Consider the following 25,465-nt stretch of genomic DNA (forward strand, 5'->3'; position numbering starts at 1 on the left):
GCAGCTACCATTAGAGCACTGAGCAGGGAATGAACTGCTCAGAATTTTACCTTTAGAAAGACCTCACCTGTGATAGAGTGAAGGGCGAGTTAGAAAACAGACAGACTGGAAGTACTGGGTTTTGTACATGTATTTCTACTCTCTATATGGAATGTCTTCGGTCCTTCCAGATCCACCCATATTCACATCGAGTTAATCTGTGAGACTGGAAGTTTAACACTTCCACAAATTTCTCCCAGGACTCTCTTATTTATGGTCATTATTACGTCCAAAACTTACTTGTCCAATGGTGTTTCTTTCTAATTAAAACATTTTGCTATTATTTTAACAGTTTTGAGATATAATTTACATACTAAATAATTAATCTATTTAAAATACAAAATTAATTTTTCTGGGATACTCACAGAGTTATGAAGCCATCACCAAAATTAAATCAATTTTAGAACATTTCCATCATTTCCATCACTTCCCCAACGGAATCCATATCCATTAGCAGACACTCCCTATTTCCCCCACTACCAGTTCCAGCCTTGGGCAACCACTCATCTACTTTCTGTCTCTATAGATTTGCCTACACTTTACATTTCATAAAAATGGGATCATACAATATGTGACCCCTTCTGACTGCCTTTTTTACATAGCAAAATATTTATGATTCATTCACGTTATAGCATGTATTAGTATGTCATTATTATTGTCAAATAACATATCATTTATTGACATTTTTATTGTCAAATAATGTACCATGAAAATATTGACATTATTATAAAGAAATATTTCACTTTTCACACTACTACAGTATTTGTTTATAATTTACCAGTTGTTAAAGATTTGGGAACAATATCCATACATTGTTCAAAGTGTGGAAAACACTTTTTGGCTCGTATGCCTAATGCTGCTATGAACATTCATTTACGAGTTTTCATGGGGACATATGTATTCCTTTCTCTTGGATATTTACCTAGGGGTGCAATTGCTGAGTCACATGATAACCTTTTACTAACAATCTGAGGAGCTGTCAAGCTGTTTTCCACAGCAGCTGCACCATTTAACGTTCCCACCAGCAGTGTCCAAGGACTCCAGTTTCCCTAAATCCTCACCAACGCTTGTCATTACTTGTCTTTCTGATGATAGTCATCCTAGTGGGCTTGAAGCATTATTTCACTGTGGTTTTATTTTGCATTTTCCTCGTAGCCAATGATATTGAGCCTCTTCTCAAGGTCTTGTTGGCTATCTGTATATCTTCTTTGGAGGAATGTCAATTCAGATATTTTGCCCATTTAAAAAGCAGGTTTGTTTTTTTGTTGCTGAGTTGTAAGAGTTCCTTGCATATTCTGGATATAAATCTGTTATCAGATATATGATTTATATATGTTTTTTCCCATTCTCCAATACTTTGGCTACCTGATGCAAAGGGCTGACTCATTTGAAAAGACCCTGATACTGGGAAAGATTGAGGGCAGGAGGAGAAGGGGACAACACAGGATGAAATGGCTAGATGGCATCACCGACTCAATGGACATGAGTTTGGGTAAACTCTGGGAGTTGATGATGGACAGGGAGGCCTGGTATGCTGCGATTCATGGGGTCGCAAAGAGTCAGACACGATTGAGTGACTGAACTGAACTGAACTGTCAATGTTTGTAAAAATCTCAAATGAGAATTTAATAGGGACTGTTTTGAATGTGCAGATCAATCTGTAGAATACTGATCATCTTACTATTAAGTTTTATGAGCAAGGGATTTCTATCCTCTTATTTGGATCTCCTTAAGTTATTTTAGCGATGTTTTGTAGATTTGCCAACTAGCTTTATTGAGATATAATTGAGGTATAAAATTATATATATTTAAAGTATATGATGTGATGATTGTATATGTATGTCATGAAATCATTACCACAGTCAAGTTAATTAACACGTCCATCAACTCACATAATTCCTTTTTTTGTGTGTGCTCTATAAGATCTATTCACATACTCACCATGCTGTGATCCTCATAATGTATTCATCTTATAACAGTAAGTTTGTACCCTGTGAATAGCATCTCATTTCCACCACTCTCAGACCCTGGCAACCAACATTCTACTCTCTGGGTCTATGAAATAAAAACTGTTTTATTCCATATATAAGCAATACCATATAGTATTTGTCTTTTTCTGTCTCGCTTATTTCACTTAGCATATGCTCTCCCAGGTTTATCTATGTTGTCACAAATGGCAGAATTTCCTTTTAAGGCAAATAATAGTCCCTTGTGTACATATACCACATTCTATTTATTTTTATGCTGATGGACAGTTAGACTGGTCAGATCTTGGCCACTTGTGAATAATGCTGCAATGATCACAGGAGTATAGAAATCTCTTTGAGATACTGATTTCATTGTCTTCAACTATATATGAAAAAGCAGAATAGTGGAATCATTTTAATTTTTAATTTTTAAAATTTTTAATTTTAATTTTTTTGAGGGACCTCCATATTGTTTTCCATAATGGCTGCACCAATTCTCATTCCCACCTAACAATGTATAAGGATTTCCTCCTGCACTGTTGGTGGGAATGTGACTTGATGCAACCACTTTGGAGAATAGTATGGAGGTTCCTTAAAAATATAATCCTTAATCATATGATCCTGCAATCTCAATCCTGGGCATTTATCTAAAGAAAACTCTTCCTTGAAAAGACACAAGCACCCCAATGTTCAATGCAGCACTATTTGCAATGGCCAAGATGTGGAAGCAACCCATGTCCATCAGCAGATAAATGGATAAAAATGATGTGGTATATATACAACAGAATATTACTCAGTCATAAAAAATAATGAAATAATGCTATCTGCCACAACATGAATGGACCTAGAGACTGCAATACCAAGTCAAGTCACACAGAGAAAGACAGGTATCATACACCACTTATAGGTAGAATCAAAATCAATGATACAAATGAGCTTATTTTCAAAATAGAAACAGACTAACAGTTATAGAAAATAAACTTGTGCTTACCAAAGGGGAAAGGTGCTGGGGGAAGATAAATTAAGAATATGGGGTTAACAATACATACTACTAAATATAAGGTAAACAAACAGCAAGGATCTACTATATAGCACAGGGAACTATATTCAATATCTTATAATCTATAATGGAAAAGAATCTGAAAAAAGAGTATGTGTGTGTGTGTATGTATGTGTACATATATATAACTGAATCACTTTACTGTGCACTTAACACAACATTGCAAATCAACAACACTTCAGTAAAAAAGAAATGTTACCTTCTTTTCTATTTTTGGAAAAATTTATGAAAAATTAGAATTCTTATTTAAGTGTCTGGTATAAATTACCTGTGATGTTGCCTGGTCATTGGCTTTCCCTTGTGAAAAGTTTTTTGATTATTAACCAAGTCTCTTTACATGTTAGAAGTCTATTCAGATTTTCTATTTCTTTTTGAGGCAGTTTTAGTAACGTGTCTTTCTAGAAAATTTTCCATTCATTTAAATTACCACTTTTATTGGTACACTCTTATTCATAGCATTCTTTCATAATTCTTTTTATTTTTGTAAGGCTGATGATAGTGTGCTCTCTTTCAATTCTGATTTTAGTAATTGGAGTCTTTTTAGTTAAAGTTTTAACAATTTTGTTGACCTTGAAGAACTTACTTTAGCTTTTGTTGATTTTCTTTATTATTTTATCCATTTCATTTATTTCAGTTCTAATTATTATTATTCCTCCCTTATCCTTGCTTTGGGTTTAATTTGATCCTCTTTTTTCAGTATCTTTTAAAAAGATATTTATTTTTATTTAATTGGCTGTGCCAGGTCTTAGTTGTGGCATGTGGGAACTAATTCTCTGACTAGGGATCAAACCCAGGCTCCCTGCATTGGGAGAATAATGTCTTAGACACTGGGCCACTGCAGAAGTCCTCCCAGTATCTTAAGTGAAATGTTTAATCACTGTTTGAGATTGTTTCCTTTTCCCCCCCATGCCAGTGTTTGCTGTTCAGTTGCTAAGTTGTATCTGACTCTTTGTGAACCCATGAACTGCAACATGCCAGGCTTCCCTGTCCTTCCGCTATCTCCTGGAGTTTGATCAAACTCATATCCATCGAGTCAGTGATGCCACCCAACCATCTCATCCTCTGTTGTCCCCTTCTCCTCCTGCCCTCAATCTTTCCCAGCATCAGGGTCTTTTCCAGTGACTCTGCTCCTTCATATCAGGTGACCAATGTATTGGAACTTCAGCTTAGTCATCAGTCCTTCCAATGAATATGCAAGGTTGATTTCCTTCAGGATTGACTGGTGGGGTCTCCTTGTAGTCTAAGGGAGTCTCAAGAGTCTTCTCCAACACCACAGTTCAAAAGCATAAGTTCTTTGGTGCTCAGCTTTCTTTATGGTCCAACTCTCATCCATACATGACTACTGGAAGAATCATAGCTTTGACTATACAGACCTTTGTTAAAGTGATGCCTCTGCTTTCTAATATGCTGCCGAGGTTTGTCATAGCTTTTCTTCCAAGGAGCAAACATCTTTTAATTTCATGGCTGCAGTTACCATCTACAGTAATTTTGGAGCCCAAGAAAATAAAATCTGTCACTGTTTCCATTGTTTCTCCATCTATTTGCCATGAAGTAATGTGACTTTATTTTTCTGGGCTCCAAAATCACTGCAGATGGCGACTGCAGCCATGAAATTAAAAGACGCTTACTCCTTAGAAGGAAAGTTATGACCAACCTAGATAGCATATTAAAAAGCAGAGACATTACTTTACCAACAAAGGTCTGTCTAGTCAAGGCTATGGTTTTTCCAGTGGTCATGTATGGATGTGAGAGTTGGACTATAAAGAAGGCTGAACATCAAAGAATTTATGCTTTTGAACTGTGGTGTTGGAGAAGACTCTTGAGAGTCCCTTGGACTGCAAGGAGATCCAACCAGTCCATCCTAAAGGAGATCAGTCCTGGGTGTTCACTGGAAGGACTGATGCTGAAGCTGAAACTCCAATACTTTGACCACCTGACACGAAGAACTGACTCATTGGAAAAGGCCCTGATGCTGGGAAAGATTGAGGGCAGGAGGAGAAGGGGACGACAGAGGATGAGATGGTTGGATGGCATCACCGACTCAATGGACATGGGTTTGGGTGGAGTTCAGGAGTTGGTGATGGACAGGAAGGCCTGGCGTTCATGGGGTCGCAAAGAGTCGGACACGACTGAGTGACTGAACTGAACTGAATGTGATCACAAGTAGGTGTTTACAGCTATAAATCTCTCCCTAAGAATTTCTTAGCTTCCCTGGTAACTCAGGTGGTAAAGTATCCACCTACAATGCAGACGTGGGTTCAACCCCAGGGCTGGGAAGATACCTGGAGAAGGGAATGGCAACCCACTCCAGTATTCTTGACTGGAGAATTCCACAGACAGGGGAACCTGGTGGGCTACAGCCCATGGGGTCGCAAAGGGTTTGACAGAACTGAGTGACTAACATGCATGCATATGAGAATTGCTTAAATTACATCTCGTACATTTTAGTATATTATATTTTCATTTTCACTCATTCATCCTAAAATATTTTCTAATTTTTCTTTTGACTTCCTCTTTGATCCATTGGTTATTTAGTAGTGTACTGGTTAAATTCCTCATTATTTGTGAATGTCCCAAATTTCTTTTTGTTATTAATTTCTAATTTCCGCTGTGATCAGAGAAATACTTTCTATAATTTCAATCCCTTTAAATTTATTGAGGATTTTTTTTATAACCTATCATATAGTCTACCCTGAGCATATACTCAGACAAATGTGTATCCTGATGTTGTTGGGTGGAATTTTCTATAGATGTCCATCAGACTGTTTTGCATATAATGTTCAAGATTTCCATTTACTTTGTTGATAGTCTACTTTGATGTTCTGTCCATTATGGGGGAAAGTAGTGAACTCATGAACTGTTTTTGCCAAATTGTCTATTTTTCCTTATATTTCTGTTCGCTTTTATTTCATTTATTTCAGAGCTCTGATGTTGTGGGCATATAGGTCTATAGTTATTATAACCTTCTGATAGTTTGACTCTGTCATTATAAATTGCCCACTTTATCTCTAGTATCATTTTCTTTTCATTTTAAAGTCTATTCTATTTCATAATATTGTAGTCATTCTAGCTTTCCTTGGTTGATGTTTGCATGATTTTATCTTTTTCCATTCTTTTACTTTCAATCTATTTGTATCTTTGAACCTAAGAAGCTTCTTCTGTAGATAGTAAACAGTTGGATCATGTTTCCTATCCAATTTGACAAGTTCTGCCTATTGACTGGATTATTTAACCCATTTGCATTTAATATTATTATTGATATAGCTGGATTTATGTCTGTCATTCATATTTTTATTTTCTACTGGCTAATGTAATGACTGTCTAATGTCCATCTAGTCAAGGCTATGGTTTTTCCAGTAGTCATGTATGGATGTGAGAGTTGGACTATAAAGAAAGTTGAGCACTGAAGAATTGATGCTTTTGAACTGTGGTGTTGGAGAAGACTCTTCAGAGTCCCTTGGACTGCAAAGAGATCCAACCAGTCAATCCTAAAGGAAATTAGTCCTGAATATTCATTGGAAGGACTGATGTTGAAGCTGAAATTCCAATACTTTGGCCACCTGACGCGAAGAACTGACTCATTGGAAAAGACCCTGATACTGGGAAAGACTGAAGGCGGGAGGAGAAAGGGACAACAGAGGATGAGATGGTTGGATGGCATCACTGACTCAGTGGACATGAGTTTGAGTAAACTCCGGGAGTTGGTGATGGACAAGGAGGCCTGGCATGCTGTAGTCCATGGGGTTGTTAAAGAGTTGGACACGACTGAGCAAGTGAACTGAACTGAACTAATGTATTTTTGTTTCTGTTCCCCCTACTGCTCTATTTTGAATTAAGTGGATATTTTCTAGAGTAGTACTTTAATTACTGTGATTACTTTTGCACTATTTTAAAACTTATTTTGTTAGTGATTGCTCTAGGGGTTACTATGTACATATTATCAGAATCTATTTCAGATTTAAACAAACTTAACTACAATGTGATATAGAAACATTACTTCCAGGCAGTGTCACTCTCTCTTTCCCCTTTCCCACTATCACTGTTACACATGTCACATGTATATATGCTATTAATCTACCAATAGTACTATCTTATATAATTTTATATGTACTAAACAGGATGAGAAAAGATGGGAACAAGTTTACATACAGAGTTTGTTAGATTAACCTTTCTGTTTACTGATTTTGGTTCCCTATGTGTGTTCCTGCCTGGAGAATCCCAGGGACGGGGGAGCCTGGTGGGCTGCCGTCTATGGGGTCGCACAGAGTCGGACACGACTGAAGCGACTTAGCAGCAGCAGCAGCATGTATGTTCTAAGGATTCAAGTTACCATCAGGGGTCATTTCCTTAGTGCAACACAGCTTTGGTCTCATCTACCTTCCTGGTGTTGTTATTGTCAAATATATTACATTTCTATATGTGTTGGTCCAACAGTACAGTTACAAGCAAAATATACAATTGTGTTTTAAATTAGTTAAGGAAAGAAATAAGAAGACATATTAATTTATACCATCTTATAAATAGAATGAATTGTTTATTGAAAAAGTTAAGTTTAAAATAAAAGACTGAATATTGTGTGGTTCCATCCACCCACCCCCTGACTTGTATGTTGAAGCCCAATGTGCTTGTGTTAGAAGGCGAGGCCAGGGGAGGTAATCGGGTTGAGATGGAGTCATTGAGGGGAGGCTCCCATGGGGTTAGAGTTCTTACCAGAGGAAGGGGAAACGCCAGAGCGCCCTCTCTTGGCCGTACACACAGAGAGGCTGTCTGAGCAGCAGGCAAGGTGGTGGCTGCCGACAAGCCAAGATAAGAGGCCTCAGACTGTAACCCACCCTGCCAATACCGAGACTTGGGACTTTCCAGGCTCTAGAACTGTGAGAAAAAAATGTTTGATCCAGTTTATGGCATTTCACTATGACTTTATGGCAGCCTGAGGTAAGACATTAAATTAACAATTAAATGCAAGGAGTAGTTTTTGAAGCCATCTCTAAGATTTGACTTCAAGAGGGCTTTTCTTAGCTCTCTCGTTCACTGACTCCCTGGTGAACTGGTTAGACTGTGGTTCTGCTTGTTGTTTTTAATTATAGGAGCTTTTTTTGGGGGGTGGTGGTGAGTACCCTAATTTAATAAGTTAAGTATTAGTTTCTTTAAGATATATTAATCAACTGAGAAAAATTAAAAAACCCATTGGAACTAAATGGGCAAAAGACATGAACAGAAGGAAATATAAATTGTTTTTAAACATATGAAGATTGTCAACCTCACTTACAATTAAAGAATACAAATTAGAGCTATGCAAAAATAGCATTTTCATGTGCAAGACTGGTAAAAATAAAAAATGATAACATAGCCCCAATATTGTTGATGGGAATATACAGTTACGATAATCTCTAAACAGTGCTTCCCAATACCTATCAACGTTACAAAAGCCCATCTTTTAATTTCAAAGTTCACTTCTCAGCATTTATTCAAAGAGATATTAGTATATACGAAAGATGACATGTGTACTTAGTCATCGCTGCATTGCTTATAATAGCGAAAAGCTAATAATCTCTTAATAGGAGGTTGTTGAAATAAATTGTGGTACCTGAGCTTTAGCACGTGCTGTGCCTTGGCTGACAGCATAGTGACAGGTGTGATGGACGCAGCATCTTAAAAGGCATGGATCAGGCTTGCCTGCTCTTGTGCTTCTACTGCCTCGGCTGCTATTCCACTGGTCTTGGGAAGAACGTAACAGCCATTTGGGAGCAGAACTGTCTTCAAATAAGGTGTTTCAGTCAAGCCCAACCTAAAATAGAGCCCACCAATCAATTTGCAGAAGAGTGAGCCAGCACAGCTTAGCCAAGTTTGCCAACCAAGTCCAAGTCAAACCACCTAAGCCTCAGCCAACAAACAGATGCATAAGCTATGCTTATAAAGAATTGTTTTAAGCCACTGAGTTTTCAGTGATTTATTCAATTTTTTTTTACTCAATGAGTTTCAGTGGTTTATTACACAGCAAGTGAGGCAGCTAATTACACTCTCCAGTGAATATTGTCTGCCCATAAAAGAATTCTTTAATACCCAAATCATGTAGAATCTCTGAGTCTCATGGTTCAGTTAAATGTGGTTAAGAACAATGTGCAGTGCTCACTTTGTGAATGGAAATTTGTGAAATGGAATTTGCATACACTTGCATAAGATCTAACTGGAAAGATACATACAGAAACCTGATAAAAGCTGGTTGTCTGTGGAGAAGTTAAATGGAAAGTCAAGGAACAGGAGTGAAAGGAGGTTTTCCTTTTATAACCTTTCTGCCACTTTTGAATTTTCAACAACTTAAATGCATTACATATTCAAAAAAAGAAGTTATTTTTTAAAACTCAGTCTATTCATAGAGCTCCAAATTCTTCTAGCATCAATACAGCAGAAAAAAATCTGAAATCAGTTAACTTTCTATTCTCTTGACAAGGGCCAATTTTGCTTTGATAACTGCAGAATCTTTATTATTTCCTTAAATTAGGAGTTTCAACAGTGTTTATCTAGGAGTAGAACTCTATTATTATTTCCTTGTAGCTAGAATATATATGTAAAGGACTCTTAAAACTCAATTGTAAGAAGACAAATGACTCAATAAAAAAATGGACAAATGAATTGATCAGACACTTCATGAAAGAAGAAAATACAGGTAACAAATACACAGGTAACAAATAAAAGGTGCTCAACATCACTGAAAAATTAAAAGCAAGATTAGATACCACTACACACAATTTAATATATCTAAGATTTAAAAATCTAATGATATCAAATGTTGGAAGGGTGTGGAGCAACTGGAACTCTTCTTCAGTAATGTAGAGTGAACCCTTCTTGACTAATGGGAAGTAATGTAAAATGGTATAATCACTTTAGAAACTCAGTTTAGCATTCCTGATAAAGTTAAAAATGAATCTACCATATGACCCAATCATTCCACCTCTTGCTTTTTGCCCAAGAGAAATGAAAGTATATGCCCACAGACTCAAACGTGAATGTTTATCACAGCTTCATATGGGATAGCCCCAAACTGGAAAAAGTCCAAATGTCCATCGATAGGTAAAGGGATAAATAAATTTTCCTATATCCATATCACAGAATACTACTTAGTAAAGAAATGAAAATGAATTACTGATACTCATAACACGTATAAATCATAAATTAATTATGCTGAGTGAAAGGATGCCAGATGAAAAAAGAGCACATACTGTATGATTCCATTTATATAAAATTCTAGAAAATTCAAACTAATCTATAGTGACAGAAATCACATCAGTGGTTGCCTGGGCATGGCTTGGGGTGGGGGTGACATGTAGATAGAGAGATTACAAAAGGTCATGAGGAAACTTTTGAGGGTGATGAATTCATTAATTTTCTTGAATGGTGGTTTCAAGAATGTATGCATATACCAAAACTTATCAATTTGTCACTTAAACTATCTACAAAAGAAAATTGAAGAAGAAACCAAATGTTAGGATTTGTCAAGCTGAGTAGTTGACACACAAACTTATGTTATACAATTCTCTGTTTTTATATGTTTTCCCTATTTAATAACAAAATATTTTAATTCAATTAAAAAAGGAAACTAGATTTCTCTCACTTGAGCCGATTTAGTAAACTGATGGAAATAATAATTTCCATGAAAACAGGGCTTTTGTCTGTTTAATTCACCACTTCATCCCCAGTTCTCAGGACAGGGCCTAGAAGCACTTATATCCTTCAAAATTACTTATCTAACACATAATGATTAAACTCAATTTATTCATAACTACTGGTTATTTTCTTAAAGAAGATTTCCAATTCCTTATGGTAAAGCTTAGAAGTTATGGAACAATTTTAGTGATTACCTGTACTGTGGAGGGTGCCAAGAGAATCAGAAACCTTTATATGTAATTGCTTGTATTCAGGCAGCTTGCACCACCAAAGCCCTATTGTTTGTTGATAGGTGGCATCCAGTCTGATTATTGAACCCTTAGTGGTCAGTGACGGTACCATACTAGTTGTAAACTATTTTGAATATTACCCCTCTGCAAATGTCATCACCATCACACCAGTACTTAGTGGGTTCAAGTGTCTTTTTATGTCACACATTTCTCCTGCAGGCTTTTGTTCAAGTTCAAAATAGGTATCCTTTGACATGCACTTTGCACCCAACTCCTTTATTCTAACATTTTAAATGAATTAAAATATGTGTTATTAACTACAGAAAACACATAACACCCACTCACTGTTCAGGTCATAAGATTTGATGCTGGCTTGATTTTGTTTCCCTAGTTAAACATTTTTTTCACTGCCAAGCTAATGTGATAAATTTCTATTCCAAAATACACAATATTTTCAGTTTTCTCTTCTGGATTTTTGTAAAGGGGAGCAAAACCAAATCTGATAAATATTCGCTTTTTGGCTTTGAATATCTCAAGCAGTGCTACAGGCAACGTATTGACCTATGTCCTTTAGCTCACTGAATATGACTTGGAAAGTAGATTAAAGACACCTGGGTCATATATCTAAGCTTTGGCCCAAGTCTATCTGCTGAACCTCTGCCATGGACATGCACTAGACTGCCTATCAATGTGCCAGAATTAGAAAATTTTTAAGAAAAATTTCTGACTTTGGAGATGGCTCTATTTGGAAGACAAGTGAATTCCATACAAAAAGGCACATTAGTAAACATTTATTGAACTGTATTAAATTTAATTGAAATTAATTAAATTTGGATGGTAGCTACAATTGCAACTGCTCCCATTGCTGGGCTGAATTCCAGTGTTGGTTTAGAACCCAGTTTGGGCAAGGACTAGAGAAATGGAAAATCTTCAATGTCAACTTCAAAGTTGAATTAATTTACATTAGAAAAAGAGTATTAGGTAACACTACTGAATTAAATATTTATTACAATTTCTTTTGAAAAGACAATAATTACAAACAAATAAGCTAGGTCTTCTTCAAGTGAATAAGTTCACTGTTCTATTCTTTACTCTAGGTATTTTTCAGCTTCCTTACAGTAAATTTGACTCTTCCATCTAGAATTATTAGGATTTCTCTTGGACATCATTTAAAATATAGAAGCTATCTATCATGTCACATGTTTTAGAATTATAAATATCTCCATTCTTCCCTCCATGCTGAATAAATCAACAAGATTTATAGATTCTACCTCAAGTATTTATATGGGCTATTTTCAACTTTTTTAAAAACAAGCATTTTATAAAGTCTTTATATAAAGCATACCTTCACGTAAATTTTATTTTTTATAAATTTTAAAAATACATATTATACTAACTAAAATATAAAAGAGAAATAAGCATAATTAAATAATAAATAACAGGTAGTATAATATATAAATGACTATACTAGAAGACCTAATGAAAAGTTAATATGCACCCCAGGTGGCATAGCGGCAAAGAATCTGCCTACAATGTAGGAGACCCGAGTTTGATCCCTGGGTCAGGAAGATCCCCTGGAGAGGGGAATGGCAACCCACTCCAGTATCCTTGCCTGGAGAATCCCATGGACAGAGGAGCCTGGTGGGCTACAGTTCATGGGGTCGCAAACAGTCAGACACGACTGAGCGACTTACACACACACTTATAACCAGGCTAGGACTTGAGAAATTAGACTAAGATTCAAATTAATAGTGAAAACAGTTTGTCTTTACATTAGACACTTTGAAATAAGAATTACTGTAAATGCAACAAATACAAATGCACACTGATATGGTTGATTTGTATTAGTGATTCAAATACCATGAACAACACAGCTGTCAGAGATACAATTTTGGTTGCATCCCAAACAAAACAATATATATTTTTCCTTTGGTGAACACAGTAGCTGCCTTCCTGGAAAACTGAGCGTATATTAAAACCATTCTATAAGTATTTGCAATTTACATGTAAGATGGTTGTTTAGGTTTTTCACCTACAAGAATGCCTAGATGGATACGTGAAAGTCGTGTGGGAAGCAGGATAATTTTTCAATGTATGATACTGTCCCTTTAATTGCAGGATGTCTAACATCCCTGGCCTCTGCCGGCTAAACGCCAGTAGTTCTCCCCATTGACTATAACCACCAGAAAATGCTTCCAGCAAATATCCAAAATGCCCACTAGGGGCAGTGTCACCCTGGAGAACCACGGGTCTACCTAACTGTTCCTGCCTTAATCTCCTAACACTGCTTTGGTTTAGTTCTTAAACATCTATCACTTGGCTCTCCCAATTTCTCTGTCTCCTTAGTCTCTCTGCCTGTGAATTTATCCTTCAAATAGATCGCGAAGGTGATCTTTGTAAAGTGCACACCTAATCCCGTCATTGTCCTGCCGAGTATCTTTGGAGGCTTCCCAGCTCTACAGGATGAAATCAAACTTTTTAGAATAGAGGGCAGTAATCCTATCCCAACATATATCAAACCCAACCTCCTACCACTCTCTCCAATGTGTGCTGTGCTGTCCTCTTCCCCATGTGGTCTCTAGAACTGAACAAATTTTCTGAGTCTTTGTACCAACTTGGCGATCATCTGTCTGGCAAGTTCCTACTAATAATTCAAAATGCAATTCAGGTATTACGTCCCCAAAGAAATCTTATTCAATCTCCCTAGTCCATCCTGACCTTTTCGCTCACCCTGTTTTGTAACTGGTAGGTAGCCCGTGTTCACCACTAGACTGTGAGATGTCTGAAGGCAGAGATTTTTATCTTATCTACCTTTATATTCTAAGAACATCAAATAGGTAGAGGTAGACAGTAAGGTCTTAAAAAATTAAACACATTTAAAGTTGAATAATCCTATAATGTTATTTGGAAAGTTCTGCAGATTGCTATATAATTATTTGTATTTACCTTTCAATGTTTTCCCATTCTTAAAGAATCATATATTTCCATCCAGCTTAATCTTTCTAATATTACAGCCTTTTAGCTTGTTCTTTTTTTAGTAATTAATTTCTGATAAATCCTGATATGTCTTTGCTTTATTTTTCTTCCACCAGTTTCAACTCCCATTGTATTGACTCATGAAACAAATATGTCCTTTCAACTCATTCCCAAGTTGATATTTTTACTTAATTTAGTGTATATATCTCAGATAACAAGCTTATTTCTTTCTCAAATTATTTGAAATCAGCACATGAGAAGAGTTAGAATTCTTTTTAGTCATTAATAATTAAAAAATATTTTTCACAAACGTATAACTTTTTCCCCCCAAACTGACTGACTCTCAAGTTGATAGTTATGGTTTTAAGTGTTGATTCATGGTTTTACAACATGCGTCGTTGATGTTCACCAATGTTTAATTTTGTTTTAGGAATTTTTTAGATTTGAGAGTGTTCACCTTTTTCAGTTCCTTTGCTAATTTGCAAAATTAACTAGTCTCAAATAATCTTGATGTTTGTCTGTTCTGGACCACATGGTTTCTCTCTTCTGGTTACCATTGGGGTAACCATAATCATCCGTCGGTTTTTTTTTTTTTTTTTAAATACTGCATTGTTCTTTGCCTTCCCAGAATTTAGCAGCAATATTTCAAAAATTTACTAATGACTTTCCTTTGGGTCATTAGAAGAAAAATGGTTCCTGTAGAAACAATGTGCTGCATAAATAATAGTGCAGAGACATTTTCCTGGAGGCTGCAATGTGACCTATGAAATACACTAGATTGGTTCCTCTCCATTAGGACATTCAGATCCTTCTTTTATTTTGGAGGGGAAGAATAAATGGAGGAAAATGTGCTTTGAAACTCTCTGTCCTGCTTTAGAGCATGTAAATAGCATCACGCACAAAAAATTTTCAAGCTGTCAGGAGTTAAGCAAGTATGATAATTTCGGATAATTAAATGCTTAAGACAATCAAAATAGAACCCATCCTAGTAAGCTTTTCTCACTTGAAGGAGAGTTCTTCAGAAAGTAGTTACTGATCTTACTGTCTTTCAATAGGGCAGTTTACAGTCCATACTACATTTTGCAATCTTTAAAACAAAGAAAGTATACCTATATGTATGGACACAGAATGATACATAGTTGTTTTAAAATTTTAAAAATCATGAATAATGTAATACACAATGATCCCATTCATACAAAAAATATTAGAAACAAAAGTAAAACATATACAAACAGAGACTGGAAAGATACTCACAGTAAACTGCACTCAGTATTCTTCAATGAAAGCTTTTATTTCTGTTTCTTCCACCAGGTTATGAACTCTTTTGTTACCAGACCAAATATAGGATGCCCAGTTAAATTAGAATTTCAGGTAAAAAGGGATTTTTTTTTAAGCATAAGTACATCCCAAATATCACATGGAGCATATTCATACTAAAAAATCATTCATTGTTTATACCTGAAATTCAAATTTAACTGAGTGTCCTGTATTTTTATTTGCTAAATCTGGCAATTCTACTTGAAGGAGACCTTAGACTATCCATTCTTGGACTCCTATAAGTAACATAGTTACAGTGATTTGGTGGGTACAGAACAAATGGCGAGTGGGAGAGTAATTAAGAAGAACACAATAATAACAGGCAATTTTGCCAAGCATGTTAGATATCTTATCTCAAGTCTCATGGAAATGTCATAATGTTTTATTACTGGTCCTATTTTACAGATTGAGAAACAGAAGTATACTGAAGCCACACAGTAAGTGGTGGAGCTAAAAATGACCCCAAATTTCTAAGTCCTGATTCAGCAGCCATAACAAACTAACTGCCAGCTGCAGGCAGGTAGAAGAAAATAAGGAGAAAGAGAACCAGGGGAGAGGCTTTGGTTCTGCCTAAGGGATGCAATGCAGGACTTTGCACAAACGCCTCAATTTTGCCTAGAGGTGGAATGTGAGATACACATGAAAAGCAGACAAATCTGGGCCCAGTCCCTACCTCCAGCACACATTAGAACAAGTTATATAATTTATTTCGGCTTCAGTTTTCTCCTCTTTAAAACTGGATTGAGAAGAATCTACCTGAGTACTGATGGGAAGAACAAATGAGATGATTTCTGTAAAGTGATCAGCAGGAGGTTTGGCAAGTAAAAGATACTGTCAGTGTGAATTAGTCTCAGCTCGGAGCCCCAGTTTTTTCATTTGTAAAACAGAATAATTATACGAATAACTACTGGTATCTATATTGCCGAGCTGATGTGAGGTCAGATGAGAATATATCTTTCTAAATTCTAAAGATATTTAGAATCTTCTTACTCTCCTAGGAGCAGAACCAGAATACCAAGGCAGAGCATTAGTATTTTTTTTTTTCCCATGAGTAACTAATTTTGTTTAAAAACTATCATACAGTAAAACTGATTTAGTGTACAAGGTTCTGTAAATTTTAACACATGTCTAGACTTATGTAACCACCACCACCATCAGGATACAGAACATGACTCCAGCTTTTGAGATTCTTTTTTTGAAAATGTTTCACATTCGTATTACAAAGCACTTTTAAAAACAGGAAAAAGATTTAGATAAAAATGCTGAGGATGCAAATGAACAAAACTGGCTTTTTGCACAAAGCTTTTGCAGTCTTCACGCCCTCTAGGTCTCACCTGGGCCCTTCTTGCTGTGGGCGGTGCAGTCTATTTTTTCTCACAAAAGTAATCAGGAAGCGACTTGAGAGTTGGGATCTTTCCTTCACACTAAAGGCAGGCCCATGTCATAGGCACAAACTTCGGCATTCCTTATTGGATCCTTTTTATATTACCAGATCTTACTTTTTTTTGCAACTGTTTTCTCGAATTGTCATTTTCTCTCTAAAATGAAGAACCTTGAATAACCAGCACTTTCTCATTCGTTTAGGGAAATTATTTTTTCGGGACAAAGGAGACAGACACTCATTGAGAGAACAAGAATAGAGCTTTCAGGACCCCCAAACCTCTCCGGGGTAACAAATCCTCTCTGTAATTAAGCATTCCCTGTCTTCCACCCCAATCCCAGCCTCTCTGCTCCTTGCCTACCGGGCGGCCTCCCCCCCCCACCCTGCGAGCTCTCCCAGCTCACGGATTTGCACTGACACGCGGCTGCCACGTCTGGGGGGGGGGGGGGCGGGTCCGCTTTCCGGGTGACTCACGTCCTTGCTATTTGCCTTTTGTTTCTAGGACGCTTTGGCGGCCGTTTTCTTCCCTCTGCTTTTAATTTGGGGAGCAGGAAAACTAACGAATCAAGAGTGAATCTCTTCTCCACCCATCTCCCCCCCCCCCCCTTCTTCTTCAAGTTGGCTCCCTCCCTTCACAAGTTCTGCAACTCTCCGAGAAGTGCGGGGCGGGGGGACAGGTGGGGACGGATTTACACCTAAACCCGAAGTTGGCAGTCTAAAGCATCACTTGGCTGGGGAGCCTTTCCGAAACTCCCTTGCTGGCAGCTGGGCGTTTTCCTGCTGCCGCTGTACATTTGCAGCTCATTTCTTTACGCTCCTGCTCTGTTATGCCTCAGTCTACCTGGTTACCGCTTTAAGTGCCCAGATTAGGGCGAATTTCAAGAGGTGTACGAGCGGTTTTGCTCCAGTCCAAGGTAAAATCCAGTATGCAAAATGAGGAACCACCAAAGGATGCCAGGGAAGGGGGGGAGAAAAAGGGATTCCCTCACCTTTTCCGGCACATTCCTTGTCAATTTCCACCAGGAGGAGGCGCGCGGTCTAGATCCCCCCCTCGTCTCCTTTCTTACATCCCCCTACCGAGCGCAGCCCAGGCTCGCCGCGCAGCCGGAGCAGCTCCTCCGGCAGCCCTGGCCCGCCGCACCCCCCCTCCCCGCCCCCCAGTTTGGTTTTTCCCAGCTGCGGAGGTTGGGCCAGGGGCTGGGGTGCGAGGAGAGTCGGCGCCCGCAGCGCGGAACGGGCAAGTCGCTGCGATCTGGTGAGATTGGGAGTTATCTCGGGTGCGGAGGTGAGCGCCGGGGAGCAAGCGGAGAAGGCGAGAGCGAGCGGATAGGGGGCGGGGGGCGGCTCCGGGACCCTCCCCATCCTCACGCAGGAGACTAGCGCCGGTCCGGGGGTCCCACCGCCGCTTTGTTTGCGGCCTTCCCCCCGCCTCCTTTTTGGAGATGACTTGAACGCCCTCCGGTCTGATGGGGCTGGCGGGGGCGCGAGCTGGGGGCGCCAGCCGAGTGCTTTCCACTTAATCCGTCAGGGTCCTGAAAGACATCAAAAGACTGCTGTAACCTGAAACTTCCCTCGCGTCCTAACCTGGACCTGGAGGAGAGGTCCGGGCGGGGGCGGAGACCCCGGAAGGCAGGTCGTCCGCGGAGGAGGTGGGGGAAGGAGCTGGGAAGGAGAAGTTTTAGTCGGGAGGAGCTGGGGATTAAGCTAGAAGTTTAGACGCGGGGGACGAGTCGGATCGGGGAAAGGAGGAGGGCGGGAGCTGGGAAGGGTATATATAGTGAGGGCTCGGGACGCAGCAAGACTGTGCTTCGCCCCTCGGGTCGCCTGCCCCTCTGCTTGGGTAAGGATGTGCGTGGCGCTAGAGGAGGCGAGGCCCAGACGAGCTTTCGGAGGGAGGTCTCGGGTACCCGGTGGGGTCGGCTTGGCTCGCGGAGGCCGATTCCTGCCCTCGAGGAGCCGCGGGCGCCACCACGCCTCACGCTTGTCTCCCGCTTGTCCCAGGTCGCGCAGCGGATCCTGCGGGAGGCGCCAACAAAAGAGGCGGGAGGTGCCACCCGGGGGCGGCGGCCGCAAGACGAGCGGGAGGAGGAGCGCGGAGCCGAGCGTCCCGACCGGCCGTGCGTACTTTCTGGAGGGAAGGGGCGGGGGACTCGGCCCCGGGAGGGGGACGCCCGGTGGCCAGGGGGTTGGCCAAGTTCCGGCGGCGGCGTTGGCGGCGGCCCTCCTCTGCTCCCACGAGAGGAAACTTTTCTCCAGAAGCTTCCGGCCGGCCCGCGCCCTCCGGAGCCCCGTCTCCCGAACCTTCGGAGCGGGCGGCGTCCCAGCCCGGCTCCGGGGAGACCCGAGCCGCGATGCCTGGGGGGTGCTCCCGGGGCCCCGCCGCCGGGGACGGGCGGCTGCGGCTGGCACGGCTGGCGCTGGTCCTCCTGGGCTGGGTCTCTTCGACCTCCCTCCCCTCGTCGGCGTCCTCCTCCACCTCCTCGGCGTCGCTCCCGGCTCCCGCGGCGTCCGGCCAGCCCCCGCTGCCGGGCCGTTGCCCGCCGCCGTGTGAGTGCTCCGAGGCGGCGCGCACCGTCAAGTGCGTGAACCGCAACCTGACCGAGGTGCCGGCCGACCTGCCCCCCTACGTGCGCAACCTCTTCCTCACGGGCAACCAGCTGGCCGTGCTGCCCGCCGGCGCCTTCGCCCGCCGGCCGCCGCTGGCCGACCTGGCCGCGCTCAACCTCAGCGGCAACCGCCTGAGGGAGGTGGACGCCGGCGCCTTCGAGCACCTGCCCGGCCTGCGCCAGCTCGACCTCAGCCACAACCCACTGATCGACCTCAGCCCCTTCGCCTTCTCGGGCAGCAACGCCAGCGTAGCGGCCCCCAGCCTCCTGGTGGAGCTCTTCTTGAACCGCCTCGAGCCCCCCGCGGCCGAGCGGCAGAACCGGAGCTTTGAGGGGATGGTGGCGGCGGCCCTGCGAGCGGGCCACGCGCTGCGGGGGCTCCACCGCCTGGAGCTGGCCAGCAACCAGCTCCTCTACCTGCCCCGCGACGCCCTGGCCCAGCTGCCCGGCCTCCGGCACCTGGACCTCCGCAACAACTCCCTGGTGAGCCTGACCCACGTGTCCTTCCGGAACCTGACGCACCTCGAAAGCCTGCACCTGGAGGGCAACGCCCTCAAGGTCCTGCGCAACGGCACCCTGGCCGAGCTGCAAAGCCTGCCCCACGTCCGGGTCTTCCTGGACGACAATCCCTGGGTCTGTGACTGCCACATGCCGGACATGGTGGCCTGGCTCAAGGAGACCGAGGTAGTGCAGGGCAAAGGCAGGCTCACCTGTGCGTTCCCGGAGAAAATGAGGCATCGGGTCCTCTTGGAACTCAACAGCTCCGACCTGGACTGTGACCCTATCCTCCCTCCGTCCCTGCAGACGTCTTATGTGTTCCTGGGTATTGTTTTAGCCCTGATAGGCGCCATCTTCCTCCTGGTTTTGTATTTGAACCGCAAAGGGATAAAGAAGTGGATGCATAACATCAGAGATGCCTGTAGGGATCACATGGAAGGGTATCATTACAGATACGAAATCAATGCGGACCCCAGGTTAACAAACCTCAGCTCGAATTCAGATGTCTGAGAAGCGCGAGGACAGAACGAGGACAACTCTGCATGAGATGTAGACTTCAGCTTTATCCCGTCCTAGGCTTGCTTCACCTCCACCCTCCACTGTAGCCGCCAGTGACCTTGACTGAAAGCAGCAAAGGGAATTTGCTCCCTTCTGTATAGTTTCCTGGTGTGTTCTGTTACTGTGGGACGATGAACAACTGTGCATAGTGTTTTATCCTCTTCCTTCTTGGAACTCAACATGTGTGGAGGGATGTTTTCAAGTTTCAGCATGAACATGGCCTCCTGGCTGTTTTCCTCTTAGTACAGTTCAAGGTGTAGCAAGTGTATTCTCACTGATAGCATTCAACAAAAGCTGCCTCAACTTTTTTGAGAAAAAGACTTATTTCATAAATACCAGTTTTATTCTCATGTACCGAAATTGTGGAGAGAATGATTGCATTTCATAAACTGCCTGCAGACCTTAGCAAGCTCTTCAGAGTAACTCCATAGTCCACGGAGCCCCTGCATCCGAGAGCATGCTTACATTTTACTGTTCTGCATATTTCAAAAAATAACTTGCAACTTCAGATAACTTCTTGACAAGTTACTTTTTTGATTGCAGTTTATATGAAACTATGCTGAAGTTTTTTTATAAACTGCATTGAGAGCCAACAAACTAAATTGTTAAAAAAAATTCAATAAAGATTCTTAAATGAATTACAGCTGTGTTCAAGTTTGCTATTTGAAAAAAGGATTAGGGGCAGTGATACTGAATGGTTTTGGTTCTGCTGATAATTAAGTTGTTAGTTATAGCTGAGAATGAAAGAGGAGCAGTGTCTTATACAGACAGGCTTTGGAGATAGATTTGAGATGGTGGATCCTTTCACGATTTACATAGAGAAGTTGAATATTCATGTGAAAGTTAATACTGTTCATTAAACGATTTTGTAAAAAGCATTATAAAGTTGGTAAGAAGGAAGCTTTCTGTAAGACAAACAGTTCACATTTTGGGTTTTTTCCTAGGCTGATTAAGTTAGGACAGAACAAAATTAGTTACATAATAAAACCCTCCATAGAAAATTGTTCTGTGGATTTTTAGGGCTGAGTGTGAAACAAATATAATGCAAATAAATGCGTGAAAGTGAAGTGTCTTAAGACAATATTCTAAAATAAAAGATTTTAAAATGTAAATAAAAAATTCCTAATATCATAATGTAAATTGGAACTTAGATTTTCTTGAGAATATATATATATATTTTTTTGAGAATATATTTTTTAAATGCATAAAATGGAACATACAGGGTTGACAGTTTGATTATCAGAGACCCTGCTAATGTGCTTAAAAAATTGTCATGGCACAATATGAATTTGAGGAAATAACCAGGAATAACTGTCTATAATTATAAACAAGTGTCTCAATCAGTTTCTTATGTTAAATTCAGTATTTAAGACTTTGGGGACATTTTGATTTAAGTTAAATTCAATGTTAGCATATACACCTTTATGAAGAATGAATCACATTTAACGGTAAATAAAAGCAATTGGTTAATGAAGTGGTATTGTCAACGACAGGCAAGATTTTCTTTTTCTTTATTATTTGCCAATTAAGCTTAAGAGTAAATTCTATTAATCTCTAACCTCTTATATAAAGTGATCTTAATTTAGCTATTATTGTTTAATTTAAAGTGTAGGTAGATTTGTATCAGTAAGTCTTAGGGCCCTTGCCCTTTAAAATGATTATGTTTTAGAGAGTTTTATATTTGAAATAAAATTTAAAGTTTCCATATTTTTATAAATGAAATAGGATTAGGTAGTACTTTAGTTGTAGAAATCTTTTTTTAGAATAGAATAGAAACATTTTCCCTCTGAGTTAAACTCAAGTTTTCAAAATAGAGCTAAAAATATCTGAATTTGTCCCTTGTTTAGATTAGACATGATATTTTAATTTTTTTTTTTTTGGATATTTTAATTTTAACTATATTAAGTTTTCTAAGGCTCATTTTATGAAATAGTATTCATTATTTTAAGGTTATACTTTAGATCCTATAATTCCCTAAGAAAAGGTTAAATATATGGTACTTAATATTCCATTAAACATTTTAAATGTTCACCAGCAATTCATAAACTGGGTAGCTGCCATTATTTCCTAAGGATGATGCCCCAAATTATCAAAAACATCTAACAAATAAAAGCACACCATCTTAGGAATAAATTGCCAATGGACTTTCATTGCTAAGTCTGTTGATACTGTACAAAACAACAAACTAATATTTATAGAGTCTCTGTTCAGAAGAATTATTTCATCATGTGAGAGTCTAAAAGTTAAAAACTGACCTTTATCTAAGATCAAGGAAAAAGCAGTAGATTTGTTAGTCTAGATTTTCTCATCATCAACTCACTGAAGCAGAATCTGTGGTACAGTGAAGCTGAGTTTTTAGCCTGTTAAGTGATGGCTTTTTTGAAGTTTATGATTTCTCGATTCTTCCTTTGTATAAACTTCCCAATTTAATATCATATCACTGCTTGCTATTCCCCAATACATGACAATATACATTCTTAAGGTAAAAAAAAAAACAAAAAACCTACTGTTTGAAAACAGTTCTATTGTATGGTCATAATACTCTAAGTCTATAAGCTTGTAGGGCTTCTCTGGTAGCTCAGCTGGTAAAGAACCTGCCTGCAATGCAGGAGATCTGGGCTTGATCCCTGGGTTGGGAAGATCCCTTGGAGGAGGGCATGGCAACCCATTCCAGTAATCTTGCCTGGAGAACCCCATGGACAGAGTAGCCTGGCAGGCTACAGTTTATGGGGTCACAAAGAGTCAGACACAACTGAGGACCGAACCACAACACAGCATAAGCTTCTAAGGCATTCTGAACTCCTTGGCAGAAGGCAGATAGGTGCTATAAAAGTCCAATAAGGATAACGGAACAGGCAAAAAGAAAATGACAGTATCATCATTGAAGTGCACTTGTTTTAAACACTGTTTCTTAGTATCATGGATCATGGATCCTAGAGACCTCAAAGTAATCCATTTTTTAAATTTATTTTGCTTGGTGATACATTGTTACTTAGCAAAGGTTTCAGCAGAAAACACCCTTTTTTACCAGTTTCATTTGAAAGAAAGTTAGAAAAATACTTAAAAATGTAAGCACTTGATAAATCCCTCAATTTAAAAGGTTATTAAAATGTCCAATAAATTTCAATATAAAGTGGCAAGAATTTAGGCTAATACACCTTGACCCTGAATTGTAACTCCCCCCTTTCAATGAACTAATTCAGTTTGCAGCATTAATACATGTATCATCAATTTTGCTGCCCCATGTGATTCAGAAGTGACCCATGAGGCACATTTATACCTTGTAACTTGACAGATTTTTCTTAAAAGTGAGGAGTCTTTGAAGCACATTAAAAAAAATGTGCCTCCAAAAAATTTAAAGACAGAAGAGCTGCTCAAATTGATAGACTGATAATAGATAAGATTTTTTTCCCCCCAGAGGTGGAGAAAAGATTGGTTGAAATAAATGGTAAATCCTTTAAAATTACCTTGATTGGGAGCAAATGTGGATTATGGTCACCTCAATATATAATCAGAAATAAGTTACAGCTTTGTTTTTTGTCTTAACTAAAGTGGGTAGGAAAAAAAAAAGAAGATCCCAAATGAACTGTAATTTTTCTTAGGGATTCTGTGTGTCATTCATTTCAGTTGCTCATTTGTGTCCAACTCTTTGTGACCCCATGGATTGCAGCACACCAGGCTTCCCTGTCTTATTACCAACTCCCAGAGCTTGCTCAAACTCATGTCCATCGAGTCAGTGATGCCATCCAACCATCTCACCCTCTTAGACTTGTGTTCCAAATATGGGACTTACTTACTTGAGGACATCAGAGGCTTTGCAGCTCTAGTTTGGGAAGCTTTGCTATCATCTGTGCTGGACTGCAAGGTTAAACCCAGTTTGGCCCATGCTTTCTTCCTGCTCCAAAATCCATTCAGTCATCCATCTGTCAGAGAGCAGCACCCTTAAGTGAAGAAAGACATTTTTCACATGAGATTCAAGTTTCACTCTTACACTTGTGCAAGGATTTTTCATAGTAAAGGAGACGGAAGACGGAAATGAGATTTCTAGATTGTATGTGGAAAAGACCTCGATGACATCTTTCTTAAATCTTTCAGTGACTCTGCAGTGCTGTGCTTGAAATAGTTAAAAATATATATATATTCTGTATTTTCCAGGTGATCCTGTGTTTTAGAAGGAGAAAAATAGCTCCGTGAGGGTGTTTTGTACAGGTATTTTTCATTCCTAGAAATGTTTGATTAAAAACACAGGCTGGTTTTATGTTGTGTTTTACTTTTTTTTTTAAAGTTGGTTTTTAATTTATTTTTTATTGAAGGATAATCGTTTGAAGAATTTTGTTGTTTTCTGTCAAACCTCAACGTGAATCAGCCATAGGTATACATATATCCCCTCCCTTTTGAACCTCACTTCCATCTCCCTCCCCATCCCACCCCTCTAAGTTGACACAGAGCCCCTGTTTGAGTCTCCTGAGCCATACAGCAAATTCCCCTTGGCTATCTATTTTACATATGGTAATGTAAGTTTCCATGTTACTCTCTCTTGCTTAAAAGAGGTCATCTCTTACCTTAAAACATTTTTGCAGCTCTAACTTTGCCATGGGTTAAACAAAAAAATCTAGATTTAAAAAATATTTAATATATGATTTATGTATTTTTAACAAGAATCAGAATTCTATTTTAAAATTGGATGGGCTCTTAAATGTGTCAAGCCCAGATTCTCATTCTGCCCGACAAATGAAAATCCAATAGTTGTGACCTATTGCTATACAGCAACAACCAGGACTAGGTCTCAGGCTCCACCCTCCCCTTCCAGTCCTTTTTTGACCACATGATGGTATTGCTAATTACCTACCTTGAGACTTTTGAAATCCTTATGTCTAATTTTTTAAAAGGCAATTGATGGGAATTTGTTTTATTGTTTTTGCTTTGCACTCAAACATTCACTATATTTGTTCAAATTTAACTGTCTGTGTTAAAAAAAAAAATGTTTCAGACCCTTGTAGTTGCTGTTCTTCATTCACTCAGTCGTGTCCAACTCTTTGTGACCCCATGGACTGCAGCACGCCAGGCTTCCCTGTCCTTCACCATCTCCCAGAGCTTGCTCAAACTCATGTCCATTGAGTCAGCGATACCATCCAACCATCTCTTCCTCTGTCGTCCCCTTCTCCTGC

The 25,465-nt window shown here is 39.7% G+C and overlaps 1 protein-coding gene across 3 annotated transcripts; it reads left to right on the plus strand.

Annotated features, from left to right (window-relative positions):
• Positions 1 to 17,427: 17,427 nt before the first annotated feature.
• TPBG (trophoblast glycoprotein) lies at positions 17,428 to 20,935 on the plus strand. 3 transcript variants are annotated; one of them, XM_065911698.1, is made up of 2 exons: positions 17,428 to 17,920; positions 18,637 to 20,935. In XM_065911698.1, the coding sequence occupies exons 1-2, from the start codon at positions 17,569 to 17,571 to the stop codon at positions 20,247 to 20,249; spliced, it is 1,965 nt and encodes a 654-aa protein (XP_065767770.1). In that variant the 5' UTR covers positions 17,428 to 17,568; the 3' UTR covers positions 20,250 to 20,935. The 3 variants fall into 3 exon arrangements, with proteins under 3 accessions (XP_065767770.1, XP_065767771.1, XP_065767772.1); XM_065911699.1 differs by having other exon boundaries at positions 17,428 to 17,890; XM_065911700.1 differs by lacking the exon at positions 17,428 to 17,920 and adding an exon at positions 18,438 to 18,475.
• The last annotated feature ends 4,530 nt before the right edge of the window (positions 20,936 to 25,465 follow it).

The sequence above is a fragment of the Muntiacus reevesi genome, chromosome 19 (genome assembly GCF_963930625.1).
Source record: "Muntiacus reevesi chromosome 19, mMunRee1.1, whole genome shotgun sequence".
Classification (NCBI taxonomy): domain Eukaryota; kingdom Metazoa; phylum Chordata; class Mammalia; order Artiodactyla; family Cervidae; genus Muntiacus; species Muntiacus reevesi.

Coding starts and splice junctions, on each gene's coding strand:
- TPBG (XM_065911698.1), top strand. CDS start 17,569: ATGAGGAACCACCAAAGGATGCCAGGGAAGGGGGGGAGAAAAAGGGAT. Junction 17,921..18,636: donor GAGTTATCTCGGGTGCGGAG/GTGAGCGCCGGG, acceptor CGCTTGTCCCAG/GTCGCGCAGCGGATCCTGCG.